This window comes from Ictidomys tridecemlineatus, chromosome 10 (genome assembly GCF_052094955.1).
Source record: "Ictidomys tridecemlineatus isolate mIctTri1 chromosome 10, mIctTri1.hap1, whole genome shotgun sequence".
NCBI classification, from domain to species: domain Eukaryota; kingdom Metazoa; phylum Chordata; class Mammalia; order Rodentia; family Sciuridae; genus Ictidomys; species Ictidomys tridecemlineatus.
The window spans coordinates 15,503,001-15,526,941 of record NC_135486.1 but is presented as its reverse complement, the minus strand read 5'-3'; the positions used below and the strand labels follow the sequence as shown (position 1 = coordinate 15,526,941).

The 23,941-nt window shown below is 42.5% G+C and overlaps 1 protein-coding gene across 4 annotated transcripts in view; it reads right to left on the bottom strand.

The window, feature by feature from the left end:
- Positions 1-23,941, bottom strand: part of Rgl1 (ral guanine nucleotide dissociation stimulator like 1) — a 238,894-nt gene that overhangs the window by 88,688 nt on the left and 126,265 nt on the right. For 2 of the 4 annotated variants that reach the window (XM_040277558.2, XM_040277559.2), the window contains exon 4: positions 20,660-20,770. The exons of 1 other annotated variant lie outside the window; for it this stretch is intronic. In XM_040277558.2, coding sequence (XP_040133492.1) covers positions 20,660-20,770 — 111 coding nt within the window. Of the gene's footprint in view, positions 1-20,659; positions 20,771-21,735; positions 22,000-23,941 lie in introns of those variants that run through there. One more of the 4 variants, XM_005319702.4, reaches the window with a different exon arrangement.

Sequence of the window (23,941 nt, the reverse complement as noted above, 5' to 3'; positions counted from 1 at the left end):
GAATGTTATTCTATTTCCACAGATAAATAATGGTTTTATTCGAGGAGAAGCACACACTTGCTCTGACTTCTTCTTGGCTGGAGCAGACCAAAGGAAATGAACATATAAGTCAACATTCACATTTGACCAAAAAATTCCAGATTGAGAATAATGTTATATGTTGTCTGTGTGCCCTTTTCTAATATCAGAGCCCTTTTATATACACAATCACATTTACCCTCACAATAATTCCATTTTACAGATGAGGACATTGAGACTCAAAGGGGGCTAAGTAATTTAGCCAGTCAGATTACTAGTAAGAGATCCTCAGACTCCAGAGCCACACTGAAGAAGTGCCACACGGCTCAGTAGGTCAGGGCCACCATTTGCTCACAGAAGATTAGCCATGCGGTACCCTTCCTCTACCCTCATTCACATATGGCAAATGTCTAGTAAGAGCCTCCTGCGTGTCAGATGGTGTGAATGAATCACAGACTCGGGTCCTATACCCAAAGAGCAGGTCAAAATTCCCCCATCAGGTATTGGGAAGGAAGAGATCGCATCTGTATTAGTCCATTAAAAAAAAAAAACCTGAAGTAGATGAACTCTATAAAGAAGAGAGGCTTCATTAGCTCACAGTTCTGGAGATTCAAGAACATGGCTAAATGGCGACGGAGACTTCGTGTGTGGGAAGAAAAGATCACATCTCCAAATAAGAAGCAAGAGAGTAATTCGAGAGTCAGGTTGCTCAGGACTCACTTTCATAAGAACTCAGGGGTTCCCCGAGAGCCACCTCAAGGCCTCCAGAGGCAGCTCCTCCAGTGACCAAGGGATCTCTGACGAGGCTCCACGTCTAAAACGTTCCCTCTTTCCAATACCACCACCCTGGGACCAAACCCCCAACACATGACACACTCAAACCACACCCAAGCCATAGCACCAACTAGGCAGAGGAAGACACGGCTGTGCCCCGCTATTCAAACTATTTGAAGGCAAATATTTAGCTTTCATATTAATATGACAGAGGTCATGGAACTATGGGAAATCATAACTGTCTAAATCAAACAAAACATAAGCTTGTCATGTCAAATAGGTGTAATGGTCATGTCGCCAGCAGTAATTGTATGTTTGGATTTTCAAATAGGCATTCTCCTCGCCCATTTAAAAAAAAAAAGGTTGCAACAGTTCCCTTTCCAGGAATGTGATTTAACTTAATAGCTAAGCTAATAATCACGAGTTGCTTATTTGGTGCAAACAAAGAAAGCACTGTCTCTGCAAGTGGACACAATGGTCCTGGACGTGAGATGGATTTCAGTATCTGTTGTGAGTGACCATTCTGTTATGTAACCAATGGAGCTGCAGGAATGCCTATTACATAATTCCATACCACTCGGTCATTCTAGTTAAAGTGGGAGACCCTTCCTGCACATGCAAAAGCCTGCCTCAGGTGCTCCTATAGCTTGTAAGGTTAAAAAAAAAAATTATATCAAACTGTGAAAATCAAATACAGAGTTCTCATATCATATGTAAATAATGAATGGGGAAGGAAGGGAAAATGGTTTTTCAAGGACTAGGGGGCAACTATGGAGGAGTGTAAAATGAATAGAAGGCCAGGCTAGCTCTACTGAACTGAAGACTGTGATTTATCGCTATACTCGCATTGAGGAAAACATAAAGCATTTTTCAAATCTACTTATGTGATTTGATAAGCACCTCATAGTCACTGAGAAGCACTTGTTGATTCATTTTGCCAAAAACACACAAGATGCACAAATAGGCCATTAATGTTATACCATATAGCAGAGTCAGTATGGGGGAAAACCAGTCAGAGAATTCCTAGTTTAGTGATATTTAAGCTTAGCTGCCATATATTTGTTTGTAGCTCCAAGTCTAACTAATTCCACACCTTTTGGTAAAGGCCTCTGATACTAGGAAGGAAGGGGGTAACACCTGTAACACTGCTTCAAGTAGCTCTAGAAGTATGGTGTCTGGGGCATGAATAAGGTTGAGGAAGAATCAAATTTTAAGAAACCAGTACATTTAAATCACATGACAGTGATCCTTCATGGGGAAATTTAGTGTTTAACTAGGAAAACTTCCTAAAACACTAACATTTTAAAAGTCACATTTCTTTCAATGGAAATGTTTCTGAAATATGTTATTTTTCTACATGAGCATGACTTAACCTTTCATGCAGAGCTCAGGAGGCTACCAATTGCTACAAGGAACTGCAGTACCTGTCCTTTTGCCCAGTATTTAATCATGATCTCTTTATTAGATGCATTTATTCAACAAATACTTATTGTGTCCTTCATCTGCTAGGTGCTGTTCTAGACTCTAGGAGGTGGGGAGGGAACAACCAAACCCCTAGTTTCCTGGAACTCACACTCCAATGCAGGCACAGGCAAGCCACCCACAGTGAGCAATCAAATGAATCAACAAAAGGCCATGTGAGACAGTGACATGAAGGGGAAAGTGAACCAAAATGGGGGAGGGAGGTTCAAGGTGAGAAAGGACTGCCATTTAAATGAAGGGTCCAGAAGCCTCAGCAAGAAGGTGACATTGGAACAAAGCCTCCACTGGGATTGTCGGTCCTTGCTGTGTCTACCTCGACATCCCACTCTCTTCAAATCTGCTACTTCTAAACTGTGAATGAAGAGCTTTCCTACGACTCCATATCTGTCACCAGGTTTGTCATACAGCAAGAGCTGTTGTGACAGGCCTTCTGAATGGCGGTCTCCTGGCCTTCCCTGCGAGACCAGCTATTAGGCTCCTCAGAGAACTTTTTCATTAATATTTAGTTTTTAAATATGCTGTTTAAAAAAGTTGAAATGGTCTACAGTGAGAGGGTGTTTCTCGTTTTTAGAGTACATAAGACTCTAAACGCAGGAAAACTTTGGCCTCCCTTTACTCTACCCCCAGGAACTAGCCTGTCTCTGCTGCCTGCCCTAACTACATACACCTTTCCGACTTCCCTGCTAACTGCTCTTCCCTTTTACCCCCTGGATGTGCTGCTACCCAAGCATGTTTCAGCTCTTCCATTTCCCATTTTTTCTATACTATTCATTCTTGCTGCTCGAAGTACCACCTATGTGTAAATGATACGCAAATGCACACCTCTAACTCCAAATTTCTTCTCATCAGGGAACCCTTCAGCCCAGTACTTCCAAAATTCAAATAATCATATCATTCATTATCCTTCCACCAGCACCACGAAGTTGTTCTTCCAGAATCCAGGTTTCTGTTAATGATACCATTATTCTCTTAGTTCAACTGCACCAAAAATGTTAGAATTATCTCTGACTCCTCCCTCTCACTATATAAGCAGTTACCAATATCTGCTGGTGCTTTCTTCTAGATGTTTACTCTGCTGAGAGAAGGAAATAAAACTTAGTATAAACCTTCTATAACAGGAAAGGGGCTTCAAGAAAGGTGGGACAAATATTTCAAATATGACATGAAAGAAAGCACCTAAAGAAATCAAGGTGGTGATGATGGTTTGGACACCATTTGCCTCTAAAAGTTCATTCACTGGGATTTTGTAAGAGGGGACCTTCAAGGTGTAGACCTAGGGAGGCCCTCAGGTCAACTGGGAGCATGCCCTTAGAAGTGAATGTGGCTCCCAGTCCCTGTCTGACTTGCTGTGATGACTCCCTCTTGCATGTGCTCCTACCACTGCCACGGACCAGACTGCGGGAGGGGAAGTGCCTTGCCAGAGCCCATGCCATTCTGCCTCCAAAACTGTGGGCTAAATGAAATGCTTTTCTTTATTAAGATAGCCTGCCTCATGTATTCATTATCATAATGAAACTGACTACCAGAGTGCTGAGAGACAGAAAGGTCCCATTATTCAGATAGAGTAGTCCACATTTAAAACCCAGTAACATAAAAACTAATGGTCATAGCGAACTAAGTCTTGTGGGAAATGTGGAGGTCAAATAAAATGACTTTTTTCAGCTATTCTAGGAGCAAGACTAAGGAAGGGTGTGACCTACTTATTATCAGCTGGGTAATGTCAACTGATAACAGAGAAGCAGAACTACCTCACCCACTTTTAGCTCCATCCTCCCTATCAAGGAAAATGATCTTTGAACTGAAAGGGTAGGACCATCACAGAGGTCCCAGAAGTGACAGGAGAAAAGCACTGAGTCCTTTAATTGATTCTGTGTCTCCACAGACAACTGGAAAGGGCATGGAAAGAAGCAGCAGATGTGATCATAATACTGATGAATGGAACCTTCACGAGGCACAGAATCAAAGACGCATCTAAGGGTGGTGACAAGAAAATGAACCAATTTTTGGACAAGAATTAAGGTAGACTGGAAATGAGAGACTGGTCTTCCTGCCAACAACTGTTGCTCAAATCCTTGCTTTGGTTTGTAAGCAATGGTAACTAGGAGCTGACGGGAAATTACCGGAAGAAACAAAGTCACATCAAACTGACCTTCCATCCTTTCCTGACCCTACATAGGGAACATGAAATGCTACAGACATGATGTTCAGAGACCAAGAAACCAGCTCACCAACTCCCTCCTGAGATCGCTGTAGACACAATAGATAGAGTTCTCTATGCTGCATAACTACAAGGTGGGCTAGATCTGAATCCAAATCAGTCAGTCAAGGAATGTGGAGAGGTGAAGCAAAGTTAACCAGTGGGTCTTGCTGGGAATGGGGAATATCTCTAGCAATGTAACACAGACGCTTATTAACCTAAATTAAAAGTTATGGCTGATACATTGATTTACTGAATCAGAATTTTAGATTATGAAAAATACTGGGAAAGTTCGATAAGACTAACAAAATTAAGTTTAATAAAAATAAATATTTTCCATATTTAGAGTTTTAAAAATCAACACTCAAAATAAACATAAAGATTTATAATTTATATTTTTTAAGAAAGATCCCAGAATCTTTGCTGAATATAAATCCTGAATGCAGTACATTTACAAAGAGACCTATTTTAAGTTCCATGTAGAACACAGCTAATATTAGATAAAACTGTATAAAATTACCAATATTTGACGGCGTGAAATTTACAAAAATGGTGATTTCACACAGTTCAACCTAACAGATGATAACACATGGTGTCACAAAAGAAGTACAAAGTGTCCTGGAGTGCTGAGCAGGACCATTTACTACCTCTTGGGAAAACGGAGGATTCAGGGACGAAGTAGCATGAGAGCCGGAATTAGAGTGAAGGGTAGTATTTAACAGAAGGAGGTTGGGAGGAAGGAGGACATTTTAGACATTGGCAAAAGAGAAAGAAAAAAACCCTAAGACAGGAAAGTGGCCTATTTAGCTGAAGTGTGGTGTATGCACAGGCAACACACAGGAAATCACACAGAAAGGAACACTGGAACTTGACTTTGGGGGCCCTTGATTCACTGTGATAAATGCTCTGAAATCCTGAACAACATTTGGGACATAACTCGTGCTCAAATTTGAGTGAATAAGTGACTGAACAAATGAACTATGTGTGACAAGCAGGGACCCAAGAGGCAGACATAAACATGGCTCCTGACTGCCAATCCCGCCTGTCACTGGACTCAGTACTTTTCATCTACAAAGGACCTTGAGGATCATTTAGTCTAACTCTCTTGAAAATTCTGGGTGGCTACCAAGAGGACTGGAAATACTCAAGCAAAGTAGAGGAAGAAGCTGCCTGGCCCTGGGTCAGTGCCTGGGATAATCTAATTCACCAGGACAAAATCCCCAAAGAAAGTTTCCATCAATAACTCCTAAATGCTGTGCTTCAGGATTCTTTCCTGAAAACGAATGCCATCTAAGTCTACCAAGTTTCAGAAGTAAGTGTTTGGTGGCTTTGGTGGGCAACTGTTTTTTAAAAACTCAAGCACGTCTAAGATATAATTTTTAAAAATCTGGCTCCAGGAGAGAAAGCTGAAGCATTAGTCACATGGTTTACATTCTTACTCCTGCCTGCCAGAACTTTTTTTTTTTCAAATTAAGAAAGGAAAAATGGGTCAGCCCAAAAGAATTTTTACAACTGTCAGAATAAATACGAGGCCATGTAACTCCATAAACTTCAATCTTTGGAGCCTTTTTTTCCCCGTCTTCTCTGTGGCTTTAAGAGGCCTTTATTTAGAACCCCACGAAATGCGTAGCCCTGGTGACTGCCCCTACATCTGTGTACTGTAAAGGACATGTTTTCTGTCAGGCAGGAAGAAGATGTGTTCTTGGATTAGAAAACAGCTTCTTCTGACTTCAACAAGTCACTGTGGTGAGGAGGGGCAAAGGGTCACAAGAAACCCCATTCAATCCAGTTTGACTCCAAGGTCACTAAAAAACCACCCTGCTTCTTAGAAAGTATCTCTGCCCCTGAATCATTTTGAAGAAGTCTTCCAGAAGCAAGCAATAACACAAAGGTCACTCCTGGACTCCAGGGGCACTTGAGGGCGGAGCACACAGGTCCAGCCTTCAGTAGCACTGCAGGCATCCTTCATTCACCCCTCACCCTGGAAGTCTCCTGAGGGGCTACTGCTAATGAGGACCAATGTCCAGGTTTACTTTCATGCAGGGTCTGGTTTAGATGAGGAGTTCCAGAGGCGCTTCCACCAACTAGACCTGAAATCCACATGATGTTCCTGGTACCAACCCGCCTTCCTATAGAGCAGACCAGGCCTCCTGGTAATACTTCAGGTTACACCAGACCACCCAGAACACTGACTTTTACACTTTTTACCATGATTCATTATTTTTAAAAAATACATTTTACATGGTACTCAGTCCACACATGTGTGTGTGTGTGTGTTCAAAACAAAAATAATGCCATTCTGACATTTTCTATTCTATTCTGATTTTAAAATACTGATTTTTTAAAATATTTTTTCAGTTTTCAATGGACCTTTAATTTATTTATATGCAGTGCTGAGAATCAAACCCAGTGCCTCACACATGCTATACAAGTGCTCTACCACTGAGCCACAACCCCAGCTATAAAGTACTAATTTTTAACCCACTAAATTAACTTCAGAACCCACTGATAAATGACAATTTACTATTGAAAAGTAAGATTCAAGAGCAATACTGTCCAAGAAAAACAATATGCCAGCCATGGGTAATTTTAAATGTGTTAGTTCCCACATTAAAGACAGCAAACACAACAGGTACAGTTAATTCTAATAATATATTTAATTTAACCTATTATATTCATATAACCTATTATATGTCATCATGAAACATGTTGATCACTCTAAAAAATTACTGAGATATTTTACATTCTTTTCTTAGTACTGAGTCATTAAAATCTGAAGTGGCTTTTATGTGGACAGACATTTCACTTTGGATGAGCCACATTCCAAGTGTGAGTGTGCATGGCCAGTAACCACCACACCGAGCAAGCAGCCCTGGAGCATTCTGGCCCCACATCCCCAGAGCAGCTGGACCCACCATGCTGTCTGGAAGCAGAAGGAAGGGGCGCCATCCACTCCTGCACATTCAGTCACAAGGCCTCCTCTCACATGCAGCCCCACAACCCTGATAAGGAATGGGAAATTTCAAGGTAAAAGAACAGAAATGAGGCTTATAAACCAATAATAGGCATTATCACCTTGAAACTCCTCATACACAAAGTCCAAATGCATTTTTTTGTCTGTGACATCAGAAACATTACAAATATCACACAATTCAAACTAGAAAGTAACTTTTACAGAATTTGTTCTGAAAAATATTATCTGCTGATTACAAAAACTGAATAGACAGCATGCCTGCAACTATGTTAAAATGAGTCCTGTGAACAGAACTTGGAAGATAAAAAGCAAAAGTGAAAGGAGTTATATTCCCATGGAAGGATTGTGAATTTTTCCTTTCACACACACAAGAGTGCAAGGTTGTTAAAGCCCTCTTTTAAGAACAGCATTGCTTAAAACATTCTTCCTCCTTTTCCAAGGTACACAATGGGACACCTGTACGGAGAAGACAGTAAGGACTCAGGCAAGAAGGACCAGAGGCAGTGGAGAGCTTGGTGTTGACAGAGCCAATTACAGCTGGGAGAGTCTGAAGGAAAGCACTGACAACCTGCGACTTAGGCTTTAAGTTTTGCCTAAGGTAGAACTAAGAACTTAAGGTCACAGAATAGAATAAGTGTGAAAGGGAAGACAGCAAAGGAAGCTGAGTCTTATTAATGAAAATTGAGAAGCAATACAGACAATAGTATATAATTCATGTTACTCATTTTTCAGTCCTTTTTTTTTTTTTTTTTTTTTTTTTTTTTTTTTGGCCAACGAGTCCTAAGAAGCACACCATGGGAATCATATGACAAGCCTAGGACTTATGTCTCAGAATAGGAAGCTTCATTGTGATGTGCACAGAGGAGGTCAGATGTCACAAAAATGTAAAGACAAAGCAAAGCTAGACTGACTTGATATTGGGTTATGCAAACTTGAAATAAATTATAGGCCTCAGATAAAAGACACCTGGAAACACCAAGTAAGATAGTTCTGGAAATCAGAGCAGAAATCAGGTTTCTAGAGGTCTGTTCTTGACCATGACTCAACCTACATGTCCCCAAGAAGTTTACAGATAGATTCTCAATTCCATCTGCCCATCTACAAAGGTCGCCATCATTGCTAGGTCATTTCTCCTAAGATCATGAAGTGTGTAGGTCAAGTAATGATGACAAAGAGGAAGCAAACCAGTACTTTTCTTTTTTGTGGAGTCACTAGTTGAAGTATATGACATGAGTTAAATTCTATTTATTTACTCAGTGTTTTTTTGTTTCAAAAATTGAGATTTACAATATTACCAATGACAATTTAAAAAACTGTCACTTAAGATACATGTTCTAGATACATGTAAGGCATGTGTAACAGAGATAAGGCCAAACAATTTATAAGATGCTTACAGAGTAGTGACAATGTCCCTGACACTGTCCCAGGTTTTAGGAATGTGGAAATAAATTAAATATGGCTTCGTCCTTAAAGCACTCAAATGAACAGGGCCAAGAGCAATATTTTGAAGATAGTTAATAAGGTGATAAGTGATGTAACAGAGCTCCTGGGGAAGGTGCTAGGAAACCCAGCTGGTCCAGAAGAGAGGTGAGGGAAGTAGGAAAGTGGGGACGACACTTGAGCTCAGACTCAAGGTCAGCGGGAGCTGGCCAGCCGCCTGCAAACATAAAACACAACGGCATCAAGCAGGACGCAGGAAGAGAGCGCTGCTCCTGCAGCCAACTTCACTCGGGATGAGGAAATCCACAACCCGACCCTCAACTAAGAATGGGACCCGGTCTTTACATGGACGCATCACCACACAGGGAACTGGAGGGCCACAGAAGGGAGCCTTTTAAATCTTCTGCCTCTGAGAAGAGAGGCGTCAACCCTGCTGCCTCGATTCAGCACACAGGTGAGGGCTGAGGCTGAAACCAGAGCTGCTGCCATCAGCTCTTCTCCTTTGCTCTTGAGCAGACACTCGTTTGTGGGCTGTCTAGATCAACACTGGATAAAGTCATTTTTGTACAGAATATCCTAATCCTCCAACTCTAAGTGAAGAATGTTCATGAAGAAACACGAGTCAACCTCAGCTCCCTGAGAAACACTTTTGTGGAGCAAAACAATCACAGGTCCCTCCAGGAGCCTTAGCAGCATGTTGTCTGAAAGCTGGTCCTGGGGCTGAGCCATCAGTGTCATGACGCTGCACAAAGACAAGTGTCACGCATGCATCCCAAGGCAGAGAATATAAAAAGAGTCCTTTCTTTAGCACCACACACAGAGCCAGCAGATGAGAGAGAATTCAGTGTTCATAACATTTAATGTGAGCAAATCACTTGTTAAGCACTTTTGCATAAGAGCTTTAATTTCCAGTTTCAGCTGTGAGTACAAGGGTTAGTTAGCTCCATAGTCAGCTGGGAACAGGCACGAATTAACAGGGAATAGATGCTGGATCCAAGTATCTTGAGTAAATAGGAAAGATGATAAGATGCTCAGGGGAGTCCCCATATGAATAGAAGAAAGGTCAGATTTGTGGCCAAGTAGCTCAAAGACCCTGGAGACTATTTTTAATCCAGAAGAAGGACAGGAAGGAACAAGAACAAAAAAAGGAACTTACAAGGGAGAGATGGAAAGCAAGAAGGAAGCATCTGTATCAAGCAAATGGAAAGAGCAAGAAAAATAGATCTATAGAACTGTGTTCCAAACAGGGAGGCCAGGAACACCACAGGAAAACACTGGAAGAAGAAGAAACACAGAAAGCATCAGCAGGACTACTCAAAGGAAGCATTTTCAATTTCTACATCTTATGAGGGTCAGTGCAGGTCAGTTGGTGACATTCGTGCCTCTGGCATTAGGTCAAGAGTTCAAGTTCTACATTGGGATTGAGTCTCAAATTAAGAGTTGATTTTCCTACTGGATTGGAAGTGCTTTCCATTCATTGGTGCATTAATTTTACCACTCTCTCTGCAACAAATTAAAAGTACCAGAAAGAAAATGAGAATTAAATAGAAAATAGAAAGTTTTCATATGCAAGATATGGGCTGAAATTATCTTTAGAATTCTGTGACAATGCAATGTTTTTCCCCATGATCAATCTATTGAGAGAGGCCCAGCTGTCCTCATTCTCAATGCACCTGAATACCAGTGGAAAACACCTGGGGACAGAAGAAACACTACTCCTTGTCAAGCATGGAAATAGCATTAGATAAGTAGCATGTGGGAAGAGAAGAATATAGAATATTCCCTCTGGAATGAGGGAAGAGGAAGACTATGGAACAGAACCACATGCTCATGAGGCCTTTCAGTGATGAGGAAAGAAAGAGAGAGAGAGAGAGAGAGAGAGAGAGAGAGAGAAGCCTTTAAGATGAATAACAATAATAAGAAAACCCTTATGTTTGTTTAACAACTTGTATATTAAAAAATACTTTCATATATATTAATTAATGCGATCCTTACAAAACACACAGGCAGAGGGAAAAGCATGTATTATCCTCATTTCACAAATAAGGAAATGTACAACTTCAAAATCATCTGAAAGTCACAACCTCAGGAGCAATTCAGCTCATTCCTGGTTTGGGGCTCCAGTGCTATATTGGCTCATGAACAGGTGGCAAAGCAAGAAATTTTATCTTTATTTTATCTCAAGCAGTGTAATCTAGGACTTGAAATTTATGATGCACACACAGTTTGCTAACATCCTAGAGTATCCCCAATGCTAGCATAATGTTTACTAAGCAGGTAGTAGAAAAAATGTTTCCTACCATCTCAGTTTTCCATCAGAAATAGCAAATGTAAAATAGAATATGATCTGCTGTTAAATAGTTAAGTTTTTTTAGGTATACAAAAAAAAAGAAAAGAAAAGAAAAAGAACACTAACAAATTAACTCTGGAAAGCCTGAAGAAATTTGAAATGCAAAATATTGGAGCCCCAATTCACAATAGCTAGATTATGGAACCAACCTAGGTGTCCCTCAATAGATGAATGGATAAAGAAAATGTGGCATATATATTCAATGTAATATTATTCAGCTTTAAAGAAAAGTGAAACTATGGCATTTGCCAGTAAATGGTTGGTTGCTAAGGGAAATAAGCCAATCCCACAAAACCAAAGGCCAAATGTTTTCTCTAATATGCAGATGCTAACTCACAATAAGGCTGGGGTTGGGGGAGACACTAGGGAAGAATAGCGTTACCTTAGATTAGGTAGAGGGAAGTGATGGGAGGGGAAGGGAGGGCATATGGGGATAGGAAAGACAGTAGAATGAAACAGATATCATTACTATATGTATATATGTGACTACAAGACCAATATGATTCTGCAATATGTACATTCAGAAAAATGAGAAATTATATCCCATCTATGTATGATATATCAAAGTGTATAAATGCATTCTACTGTCATGTATAACTAATTAAAACAAATTTAAAAAAATTAAATCCCTAAAAAAAGCAAAAACAAAAAAAAACCCAAAAAATAAAAAAATAAAGCTGCTGTGAAATCTTAAAAAAAAAATTGGAGCCCAAGAAATAATTCCATCTTTCACTATGTAGCCAGCCAGATAGAGAAAATACAACAATAAGTTGTATTTAGCAATAAACATGGTAAGTTTGGTAGTCTATATTTACTTCTAATAAACAAAGACTACTGACCCTGTCACAGTTGGTCCTTCCTCTTAGAAGTGCACAATGGGAGAACATTGCCAGGAACATATCTGTAAGCCTTGCTAATACAGTTTCTTAGTCAAGCAAACTGGAGTTCATATGACCCCAAGGCTCAGAGCTCTACAAAGAAAGTCTCAGGGCTCTCCAGAGTTCCATGGCAAGGTTCAAAATGGAGCCTGACAGTGGGGTGCAAACCTCAGCCCCACCACTCAGTTAGTGAGTCTCACCAGGGCCTTGGCACCATGATAAGCACCTACGCAGGTAGCTGAGCTGGGCTTGAGAGCAGTTCCACCAGAAAGGCACCCGTATCCTCATTCCACAGGTGAGGAACTCCGGCTTAGGGAGGTTAAATAACCCCATAGCTTGAGCCTCTGTAGCTCACACGTGGCAGAGGCAAACTCTGAATTCATACTGTCTGGCTCCAAAGACAGGTTCTTGGCCTATGCACTAGGTCACTTCCTACATCCAGCTCCTGCTGGAAATACCTCGAAAAGGAAGAGCAGCTGGGAAGTGCCAGCTCCTCTGCAGTCCCCAGCAGAGAGAAAGAAGCACGCACTGATTGTCCAGCCAGCCTTGATGGCTGTGGGTCCTGTGAATAGTTGGCCATTTGTTTACTGCATTGTGTCAACCTTCAGACAGAAGTGGCAAATCTTTTCCTGGTGCTTCACAAACTAACCAAATGCTTCCGTTTTCCTGAGGTTGCTATTTAGGAGTATCAGTTCGCTCAATAAACAATTTCAAGTGTTTCAATTTTAACAAGAAAAGGGCATGATTAAAAAACATTTTATTTTTGGCCAAGGTCCAATCCAGTTTCAGTTATTTTTACCTATGTCCACTAAATGTACTTTTGTGAGATAAAAATGGTCATGATTTTACCTTTGTCAACAGTGACAGAAGTTATAGGCACAAGGATGGCACATAACTAGGAAGAGTTACTGGCACGAGGGTGCAGAGTCAGCGGTTTTAAATGACCGACCAAAGGCATCCTCTTTTAATAGAAAAGGCATGGCCAGGACCTTCAGATGATCTTTGGAAAGATGAAACTGGAAAGACTCAGACTTGGCTTCACTTTTACAAAAAACGAAAATGAGTATTTAAATCAAGAGGAAACAAGGAAAAAGAAAAAAAAAGTTGAATTAACCAATACTTTTCAGAAAAGAGCAGACAACTTGTAGGATTGGCTGCGTTGAAAGGAATTCAGGTGAATGGGCCACAGATGGCACAGGCAGCTAAACACCAGAACACACAGGGTGGTGAGTGTGAATCACCTAGAGCCAACCATGATGCACCAAGCCACTCCCAGCCAGCTCCACTGGAGAAGAGGGCTTTGAGGAAACAGCTGGGCAGAGCCAAATCGGGAAGCACAGCACAGCCACACCAGCAAGAAGGCCAGGCACTTTCACTGTGCAAAGAGAAAGGGCCAGTGGTAAGTGCACAGTTCCTCTCCATGCACAAAACTGAGTCTCCTACAAGGTGAAGCCTCCTGTTTACTGTTGTAAGCTTGCTCTACCTTTATTCTTTCTTCCTCTGTTTTATTATTTTTTAAACTAAGGACAGTTCTCAGAGTAAAGTCAATCAGGCAATGACAATAATGAGGTAATTGAAGAAAACCAAGTACATGACAAAATCCAGCTCTGATCAATATACAGAAGAGGCCATGGAGTGACATTAAAAAGATGTACCAAGACCTAAAAACCAAAATGTGAAAAGACACTTTAACTGTTAGGCTGTGAGTGTGTACACACACATTTAAGAGAGAGATATGCTGAAATGCGGCAGCATTTAACTAAGAAAGCATTAGATCTTACTAAAATTGTCCCTTTATACAAGACACAGAACTACTTCAAAGTGAGCATTCAGGAACAGTGTTGCCAGCAGCCAGGATGGTGTTAGAGAGGGTTTAAAGGTATTGAGAAGGGGAAGAGAAAAAGACTAGGACGTCTAATTTCTTGTGTCCCTAAGAATAACACAAGTATAGTTTAAATGTCATTCTCTAAAATACAACTCTGTAATCATTGTTCTGTGGGTTCCATGTTTATTCTCTCTCCGTGGCCTACAGCTTCAATTTGTTGAGTTTGTAGGGAAACACAAGACTAGCAAAGGCCAAGAAGCACCAGCTCTGCAAAGTTCCCTAAAACCTCAGAAGGCAAGCAGTGCTTTCCGCCTGTTCCTGGTGAGATTTTGCCTCCAGACAGGACAGTCGGGCACGCCCTGATCTGGCTTTTCTGCAGGGCCTTCTCAAGGGAAAGGAAGCATTTGTTAATGTCTTCCACAGGGAAACCTGACGGGAAGCCCAGTATATCTGACCTAAAGAGAAGAGGGCACTGACCTCAGAAAGCTAGACAGCTCCTGCAGACCTCCTTGTGGAAACCCAGATCCTGAGACCCAGGCGCCCCGAAGCCCCCCTTCTCACCCACCACCTCCCTCCCGCACCTGCACTCCACCCCACCCCCAAGGCTCTTCATTCAGTTTCCCTCGGGTCTTGGCCTTTTCTTCACCTCATTACCTCTAAAACCTCCTCCCAGGTCTCCAGCCTGGGTCCCTTCCAATGCGTCCACTTTCTAGCTGTCAGCTGCCACTCTAAGATGTAAACCTGGCTGTGCCACTCTGCTTAAAACCCTCCATGGCTGCCCTGGTATTCAGGACCAGGTGAAGTCCAAAGCTAGCCATCCCATAGCTGAGAAGCACCGGCTCTCAGCAAGAGGCTCAGGCCTTTCTTTCTGGCCCCTTTCCTGTCACTTTCCCCCAGGTACACTTCCCTCTTCCCTGGGCCAAGCCTCACATAGGAGTCTCACTTAGAGGCTGGATGCCTCCCCAGCACCTCACATACTCTCTTTTAACTCCTAACTCATTGGTCACCTGTGAAGGACCCTCTCTCCCATGCCACCATCCTGGACCATCCACCCCTTTCTCCCAGCTGATTTCAAAGCCCCCTTGCTTGGCTCTCTGAGCCGGGATCACACTTACAAACTACAAACCACAGCAACTAGTTTAACCTTCCGTCTCCCCCATCACCTGCAAGTTCCTTCAGAGCAAGGAGTGTTTTATCTTACTTTATCTCCCCAATCTTTAACTTATCACAGCACCTAGTATACTAGGTTTTTGATGAATAAACAAGTGCCTTCAAAGGAGGGGTCAGCAGGCGAAATGCAGCTGACAGAATCGTACAAGATGTGCAACAGTAGTGAGGGGGTTCCCATTGGATGTTTACCACAAATGACCCAGAAACTGCCAGAAACTCCAGAGAACTCCAGATCAACTCTGTGGAGCTAGCCACACCCGTGGCAACCCAGACACAGAACTGGCCGAGTCTCTCCGAGGGAACAAAGCAGTTCCATTATCTTCTCCCATTAGCAATATTTTTCTTGCTTTGTTTATGGAAATCAGTGCTTTCCTGCAAAAAGTAATGTCCTGGTTGAAATTCGAATGTTTTAGTTATTTAGTGTATTTTTGCATATTTTAACATAAAATATGTAAGACAGTCACTATAAGATTCCGATCATGTAGAAAGGGGAAGTTTACAGGGATATATTTGACATGGACAAAAGGAACTGAACTAAGTGGGATAGGGCGGTGATAAATTCCAACTAAGTGCTAAAACAGAAAAGCACAATATCTTACTGCTCTCCTTGTCTGTCTTAATTTATAACTCCACGGGCTTTTTGTTTATGATTTCATAGAAATAAGAATGAAATATGTTCACAATATTAATTTAAAAGAATGCATACTTTTAAGTATAAAGAGTGAATGTGCCTTGAATGTCAATGCTGTTGCTGTTGGCGAGGGGTAGACATGTATTGGAAACTCCAAGCAGTACCCCCTGGACTGGTGAACTGAAGTCGATATTCTTAATTACATGCCTCATATTTCTGACACAGATCCCAACAGACTTTGAAAGCAGTAGAGAACATCGATCCAATAACAATATCACAGGCAATTCAAATTTACTGTCTTGATAGGAACAGGCCACCATATTATTGGATTAATTCTTTTAGAAACAGGTTTCCAAGATCAAAATGAAAAATACCAGTTGGCTCATTTACTAATGGTTACCTAATTTTGAAATTTACTTTCTAAAGCCTAAATTAAACATCCCAACAGACATGAACAACATAACCCGAGGGCCTGTTCTCCAGGATGAAAACGAGGAGGACCAACTGTAAACCAGAGGCTCCTCTAGGGCTTAGCTCCTTACGATTCTCAAATCCCACTCCTGCACTTCCAACCACATGCAACTGTAATGTTGCCAAACACTTTTTAACTCATGCACTGCCTTTATTTCTTTAGCATTCAGTAATAAGACAAGTACAATTGGATCTCCTGGCTTTAAAAAGCACTGAGGAAGTTTTGTTAAAATAATCGCTACCTTTGTTTGCGCCCACTTTGTTCCAGGAAGGATGTTAAGACAGCTGTAATCATTGCCTGACTGATTTTTTCTCACTCACGTGCCCCTCTCCTTCTCTTTATAAGCTAACATGTTCATGCTGATTTTGTTTTAAATGAGAAGCTGCCGCATGTTCATATTTATCAAGACGATACTAGTTGTCCAAAGAAGGATGATGCTAGGTCCATTCATTCAACAAACATTTACTGAGTTTCTGCCAATAGAATGGCTATGGTTGTGAGCTTCCCAGTCTAGTCGGGGATACAAACAGATAAATACAACAGAGTGAGGTAGCCTAACAGGAGATACAGGAAAGACAGCCCACACAGACCTGGAGGATCCGAGAGGGTTCCCAGAAGCGAAGTTACCTGAGAATTCAAGGAACTGTACACCATATTAAGGCAACATGCCTAGTAACGCCACCCAAATACCAAGTAGAGCGGATCTAAATCACATATCCCCTCAAGTCAATTTCTCAGCCCAGATGCTACAGAGGGTTACACTGCACTCCCAGACCCCAGGCTGGCTACGATTCACCCAAACGTGAGGTGCTTCGTGAGATTTCCAGTTCCTTTTATTTCTATATTCTGCATTCTTCTTTCCTATTTTACTATCTTTATCAACCTCCTAGCTATCAAGCATTTCAGCTCAGCCCAACATTTATCAAAGAGTCTGTGTGGGAAACAGTGTGATAAACATGGACGCAAGGAAGGAGGCACCGGGCCCCACAACGACCTCATGACCACAGAAGCTCAGAACTGAGGAAAGCCACGTGACTATCCACTGACCCCTCCACTCCCCACAAACCTTGCACTCTCAATCCTGCTTGTGAAACAATACCCCCATGTTGAACTGTCTTGGGTTTGACATATTTTTCTGGACTCTAGAGTTTGCCTATGTTAAGACACCAAAGCCCCTTCCCTGGATTCTTTTCTTCTGTCCCTTTGAGTATTCTCTCTATAATGGGCCATTTCCTGCTTCCAGAGACTACGGATATTTTCTTAACTCATTTCAACATCTCAGAGTCAATGTACAACCACAATGCTAGGACCAAGGACAAACAACAAGTCTGACCATTTGCCCTTTCAGAACTCAAAGCATACTCCACAGGCTCAGGGAATGTTTGGATAAAAACATGTTTTAAATGTCCCTTCCAACCCTGAGATGGTATGGCTAGATGACATAGCTGGAGCCATTCTTCTAGAAGAGTTATCGGTGGGTAAAATTATCTCAGCCTAAGATGCGATAATAAGGGAAAAACGATTCAGTGTTTCAATAATACTTATTATTTTCCAAAATTGGCAACACAACCCCAGTGTGATGGACAAGCCTGCACTGCGTGAACAAACAGGGCCTGCACCCCATTAGTTGGTATGTTTTACAACCAAAGATACACTGTCTTACTTCAAAAGATCAATAAACACAACATTTAAGAAACAAATTTTAAAAGAATGATCTAAACGTTTTGGACTATATGAGACTCTACATCTGACAATGGTTAATAATTTTGCTATAATTTTCAGAACTGAACCTTGACCATGTTTAGAGGTCTTAGATTCGGAAAATACAAAATCACGCTCCACCTTTTAGGCTTTTGAGCAGCATCACAGACACACACAGAGGCAGTGCCTACACGCACGTTCTCATCAATGTCTTCAGGGCATCGTGCTTCACACATCCAAAATGGAGAACTTATCAACACAGCACACCTTCACAATACCTCTTTTCAGTTTGCAGCTCAAGTTATCATTCAAAGCATAAAGAGGAACAGAAAGCCCTATCTCTCAAGCCTGCCCCAGGTGCATCCTCAGGGAAAAGCCCACAGTGAGCCTCCTTGCTCTTGAGCCAGTTCTTCTACTAATAAGGAAACAGCCTTAAGGTTCCAGGTAGCTCTTGACAGCAAACAACTAACCATCTGGATTCAAATCCAGCCTCTACCCCTTCCTGGCTGTGGGACCCTGGCAAGCAATTTAACCTCTCTAGGCATTAGTTTTCTTATGTGTAAACAAAACAGGTAATCATAATACCACTTCCTCAATTTCCTTTGAAAATAGGATTATTTTCATATTTCAATGATTTCCTCACCTAACCTCAATCTTTAGTTATTGCTACAACTAGGTACTTTGAAGAATTCTAAGGTTATTGGTATGTAGGAAAACAAACATGGTGAAGCCACTCTGTCCTAAAAAGAAAGACTTTGTAATTGCTATGGCTCAATTGGTTGAGTCACATTTAATTAAGTCTGGAATTTTCAAGAACCAAAACAGAGCTTCCCCATAGAACACCTAAAGAAGAAAACAAGTGTTACTGGGGTGGGAAGTTCTAAGAACAGGCTCTTGAGTAGGGTGGTAGCAGTAAGTCACACTTTGTTGAAACAGGGGGAAGGGGGAAGGGTCCTCCTTCAACCAGAACCAGTCTTTTCCCATTATCCTCCTCCTCAGTATTTCAGGTCTACTGCTAAGTCCAGGGTCAGCCACCTCGGGACTCCAGACATTTGAGAGACCAAGAGAACAGGGAGAAGAGAGCAGTGGAGTCCAGAACAGAAGAGTCAGAAGTGTGCACACCTAGAAGAATGACATTCTGGGGCAGGGGGGAACTACAGAATGGACCCCTCCATTTCCCTGTGACATCCATTGCTATTATATTTGACCAAAAACTAAAGCTGTTGCCCAATCAACATCAGTCCCATTAGAAAGAGGGGGACAAGCCAATACCAGAAAATGTAATGACCCTTTGGAAAGCAACTGGTTCAGATCTTGTGAATCATTCTGAAATAGCCAGACAGGCCTAACCACCTCAACACCACATTAAAATAAAATACAAATACACAACCACCAAATACAAAGTAATGACTTGTCAGAATTCTAGTTCTGCTTTTCCTATCAGGTCAGCTGGTGATGCACATAATTAACTCTAAGATCATCTTGTGAGTAAGGTGCCTACTTGGTAGTAAAGACCTCTAATTTCCACTGGAAAGGTTCCTATCTTTCCAAACCACAACTGCGATGTCTCTAAGTGCACTGCCCTAGTGTGTGGTGTCTCAGCCAAGTACAGTAGCAGGAAAGCCTGGGCTGAAGCAGCCATGGGAGGCCAGAGCAACATGCCCAGCAGAGGAGGTGAGGCTGCTGGTCCTCCTGCCTGCCGCTCCAGGACTTACAAGCCACATGCTGCCTCAAGGCCCTGGGCAGTGGTGCTTCTTGTCCCCATCACACTCTACCTTTCTGCTCTCAACATGCTGAATTTTCTGGAACTCAAAGTCAGTAAAGATGAGATGCAAGTGTATAACATTCATTACTCCAAAGTCCATCCCCTGAGTGTGACCGGAACCAAGACAGGGGCAGGACATCCCTACTTAGCCTCCATTCTTTCCTCTCCCAAGGCTTCTGGTGTCACCTCTCCCAGGTTTCTCTGAAGATGACTTCTAGCTCCAGATCCAGAATTCCTCCAATCATGGGTTCATGTTTGCCCAAGTACCAGTCCTGTTCCAGGGCTCTCCATTTCCCACAGTTCCTTGATTAGGGACTAGCTGAAAGAACCACTAGGCTAAGAACTGACATGACCCTATCCCATACTTAGAATCTCAGTGGAAAGGAGTCTTATCTACAGAAGCAGTGTTTTCCAAAGCCCCCGCCCCTCCTCTTTCTTTCTTCTACAGGAGAAGTCCTGGGCACACCCATGCATTTGCCTCTTCCCAGGCTACAGAAAAGAGTTTACAATTTAAAACCTGCCACCCCTCAAAGGGAGTGGACTTGGAATGGTCTGTCCCCTGAGCATTCTGGGTATTGTGGGAGTAGAGGTTGTCAGCATCAATAGGTGGAGGGCAGAGAGAGACAGAAGGGTGCTGTGTGGGCCAGGGTGCTTATGGCTCCTGTCTAACAGTGTTGCCTTCTGGACCTGTCACTCTGTGTGTCATTTTCTAATTCAATCTATTTGCCAAATACATCAAGATGTTTCTAAGAGGTTCTGAATTATTGACCAACCTAGGGGAGATGCTTTGGAAAACATCAAGTACAAAAACAGGCCTGAAAAGCTAGTGCAAACACTAGGTCATTAGCAGTTTCCTTTTTAAGTCCAAAAGAGGACTGGGGAGGGGGGGCGGGGGAAAGCTGCCTCTGCTAAATAATAATGATATTCACAGAACAACAGATACCGAAATTCCAAAGTTCACAATCTCTCCAGCTTTACTCACCCCTAGCCATCTTGCTCCTTTATTGGCAGCCTGTTGAATCTGGACTCTTTTGAGGGTGACATGGTAAACAGCGCCTTCCTCTACCTCTTCACCCCAGTCCTGAATCGAGCTCTGCCAGGGATGGGATAAAGAGAAAGAAAGAGTATTTTTTTTCCTCTCTGCTAACCACAATCTATCCCAGCTGCTGTGCTGCTTACACCAGCACTCAAGGCACAAGATGGGCTGTTCAAAATAAATACTACAATCAGAGCACTGCAAGACACGCTGGGATACAGGGAATGCTGAGGTTTTCTTGGCTCCTTGCCCTTTCCTGTGGTATCAGGATCCCCCGACTTTTCCATTTAGTTATTTTTCCTAAACTCGCTTACATATCTTAAATAGTTTTTAAAAGTCTTTTTTTCCCCCTCTTCACAGAGAAACTGTGGTTTAGTCCCAATTAACGTTTCCCCCTTAAGTAAAAAGAAAAATAACTCATTTGTAGAAAAAGTTTGTACTTTCATAAGCGGCTCAATTATCTGAGCAAACTCAGACACAAACAAGTGTTGAAAATGCCAAGAGTCCTCACCCCGTAGGAAGTGAAATGCTCTGCGTGTCTTTTTCTTCTCTTATTGTTTTGGAACCCACAAAGTTAGCGGGGGTGGAAAGTTTTTATTTCCATAAAATAATCTGGCAAGCGCAGAAAGAGCCACACATCATCATGCAGCTTGAGCTAAAAATCTATGCAGCGACCCCCTGATTTCCATGTCGCCAGCTAAACCTTAGATTTGGGTGAAAGAGCTGCTTGGGACGCAGGAGCGCTCCGCGGTCCGCCCAGAGCAGCAGTTTTCCTTCAAAGTTCTCTCCGGACACGCAACTGTCCCACACACACCAAAGGCCACGGCCGGAAAGTAGGTACGGTTTAAAGGGAGAGGACGCGGAGGGAGGAATGAATACAAAGCAGAGTGAGAAAGCGGCAGCTCACAAGTAGGGGCTCGGATTGCTCCGTTCGCTGCGAGGGCGTCCAAAACACGCCCAGAGAAAGCGGCAGAAGATTCCCACCAGAGAAGCCTCGGGACAAGGCAGGGAGCTCGCGTTACCATTTTAGCTTGCCAAAGCAATTTCATTCTCAGTTTTCTCTCCGGTATGCTGCATGATGCGCCCTGCTCCGAGGCCGCCGCGGCGCCAGCTGCCCGGTCCCGTCCCGAGCGGCCGCCGCGCACAGCACGCGCCTCGCTGTCCCCGCCGCCGCCGGTGCGCGCGACTCGGGCCACAAAGGGAGCGCAGCGAGCAGGCGAGCGAGCGAGCGAGCGAGCGAGCGAGGAGCAGACTCCTCCCCGCGCCGCTCCGTGATGTCAGGCTTTCCTGTTTGTGCCCGCGAGCGCACTCTCGCTTTCTTAAATCCCGAGGATCGAGCCGGCAGGAAACCATCTCCCGCTCTGAGGGATCGGGAAACAACCCTTTCAAGTTTATCAGGTTTTCCTGAGGGTCACCAGGCCAAAACAGAACCATGTGTGCGACGGGGATGTAACCAAGACCAAGGGAGACGAGGGTCTGAAACGTGTCTAGGATCTGCCTGCTTTTGAATGCAGAATAATTAAATCCGAGTTACTCCAAGGAAAGCAGCAGTTCTAGGAGCCAGGAAGTTTTTCATGAGGACAAAGGATCAGGTCAGAGGCTACCAGCATACCTAAAAACTATGCCTCGGAGCTATACCCTGTCCCACAGGCAAACTCCCAATAGGAAATCGCTTGGACTTCTTCCTATGGCCACTCTGATAAAGCTTAATTGTGGGTAACTGGCCGCTGTCACAAAGCAGGGAAGGGTTTTGCTGGGCCTGACAGTACAGAAAACAGGCCATCAGTGGTCCTGGGGGTTCCGAGTCTGCGAGCAGCCCTCGTGGGTTGAGTTCTCTGTTGGTGCACTGTAGGGGCGCAGTGCTGTCACAACCGCAGGGAAGAGCCCTTCATCGTCCACTGCCATTGGGAGCTTTACATAAAGGAAAGATCTGTGTTGTGACAAAAGACGATTACATGTTTTAATCCAATTTTCATAAATCAACAGGGATACTGAATAATAATGCAATCAAACTTGGCACCTGACAGAATTTCATGTCAATTACAAAAACCTTTAGGGATTCAAGTGTTTTATATTATCCACCCCTAAACGAATTTAATCACCTTTAAGTTAAAAAAGAAAAGAAAAAGTCTCCTACTAGTTGCCATGCTCAGGCATGAGGCTGGACCTTGATCCATAATAAATACACATGGACTGAAAAGTTGGAGAACAAGTGTGTTGATGATCCCTAGACAGCAGAATAAATGACAGCAAGGCATGTCAAAGAAAACCAAAAGGATCTTTGGGCACTTGAGAATATCCTCAAGTCACTCAGTCAAGTTCATTTCACACAACCAGAACTTACAAGGCTCAATGACTACAGACAGAAGAATGCTCTTTTATCAAACTATGGTTGTTTCTACTATAAAACACATTGGGCTAAAGCCTTCTGCGATACCCAGGATAAAGTATCCCTAGGAGCCAGAGGAAAATCAGGTGCATGCCCTACCTCCCTGCTTGTTAAGCCATTCTCAGGCATATGAGCATACTTCACAGGTTCTAATAGTAATTCTGTTAACACAAATAATCAGACAGCCCATATTTATGCACTGGAAGACTTAATACGTTAAGTGCCTATAGGAACCAAAGTTATCTACAGATTCAGTGCAATCTCTCTATAAAAAACTATTTTTTACAGAAATAGAAAAAGTAATCCAAACATTCATATGGACCCCAAATAACTAAAGCAAGCTTGAAAAAGAAGAACAGATCTGTGGGTATCCCACTTTCTGATTTCAAAACATAATACAAAGCTACAGTAATCAAAACAGCAAGGTACTGACAAAGAAAGACATATAGACCAATGTAACAGAATAAGAGCCCATAAATAAATCCAAGCATATATGACCAACTGATCTTCAACAAGGTAGCCAAAAACAGAGTCGGGGGAGGACAATCTTTCAACAAATAGTGTCTGGATTTCCACAATGAAGAAAAAAAAACTGGACCCTTAATTTACACCCCCCCACACACACACACACACTCAACTCAAAATGTATTAAAAACTTAAAACCTTAAACTGAAAAACACTTAGAAGAGAGGGGGAAGCTTTATGAGATTGGTCTTGAAAAAAAAATTTTTTTATATGACACCAAAAGCACACCCAACAAAAGCAAAACTAGAAAGAGGGACTACATCAAACTAAGAAACTACTGCACAGCAAAGGAAACAATCAACACAGTGAAAAAG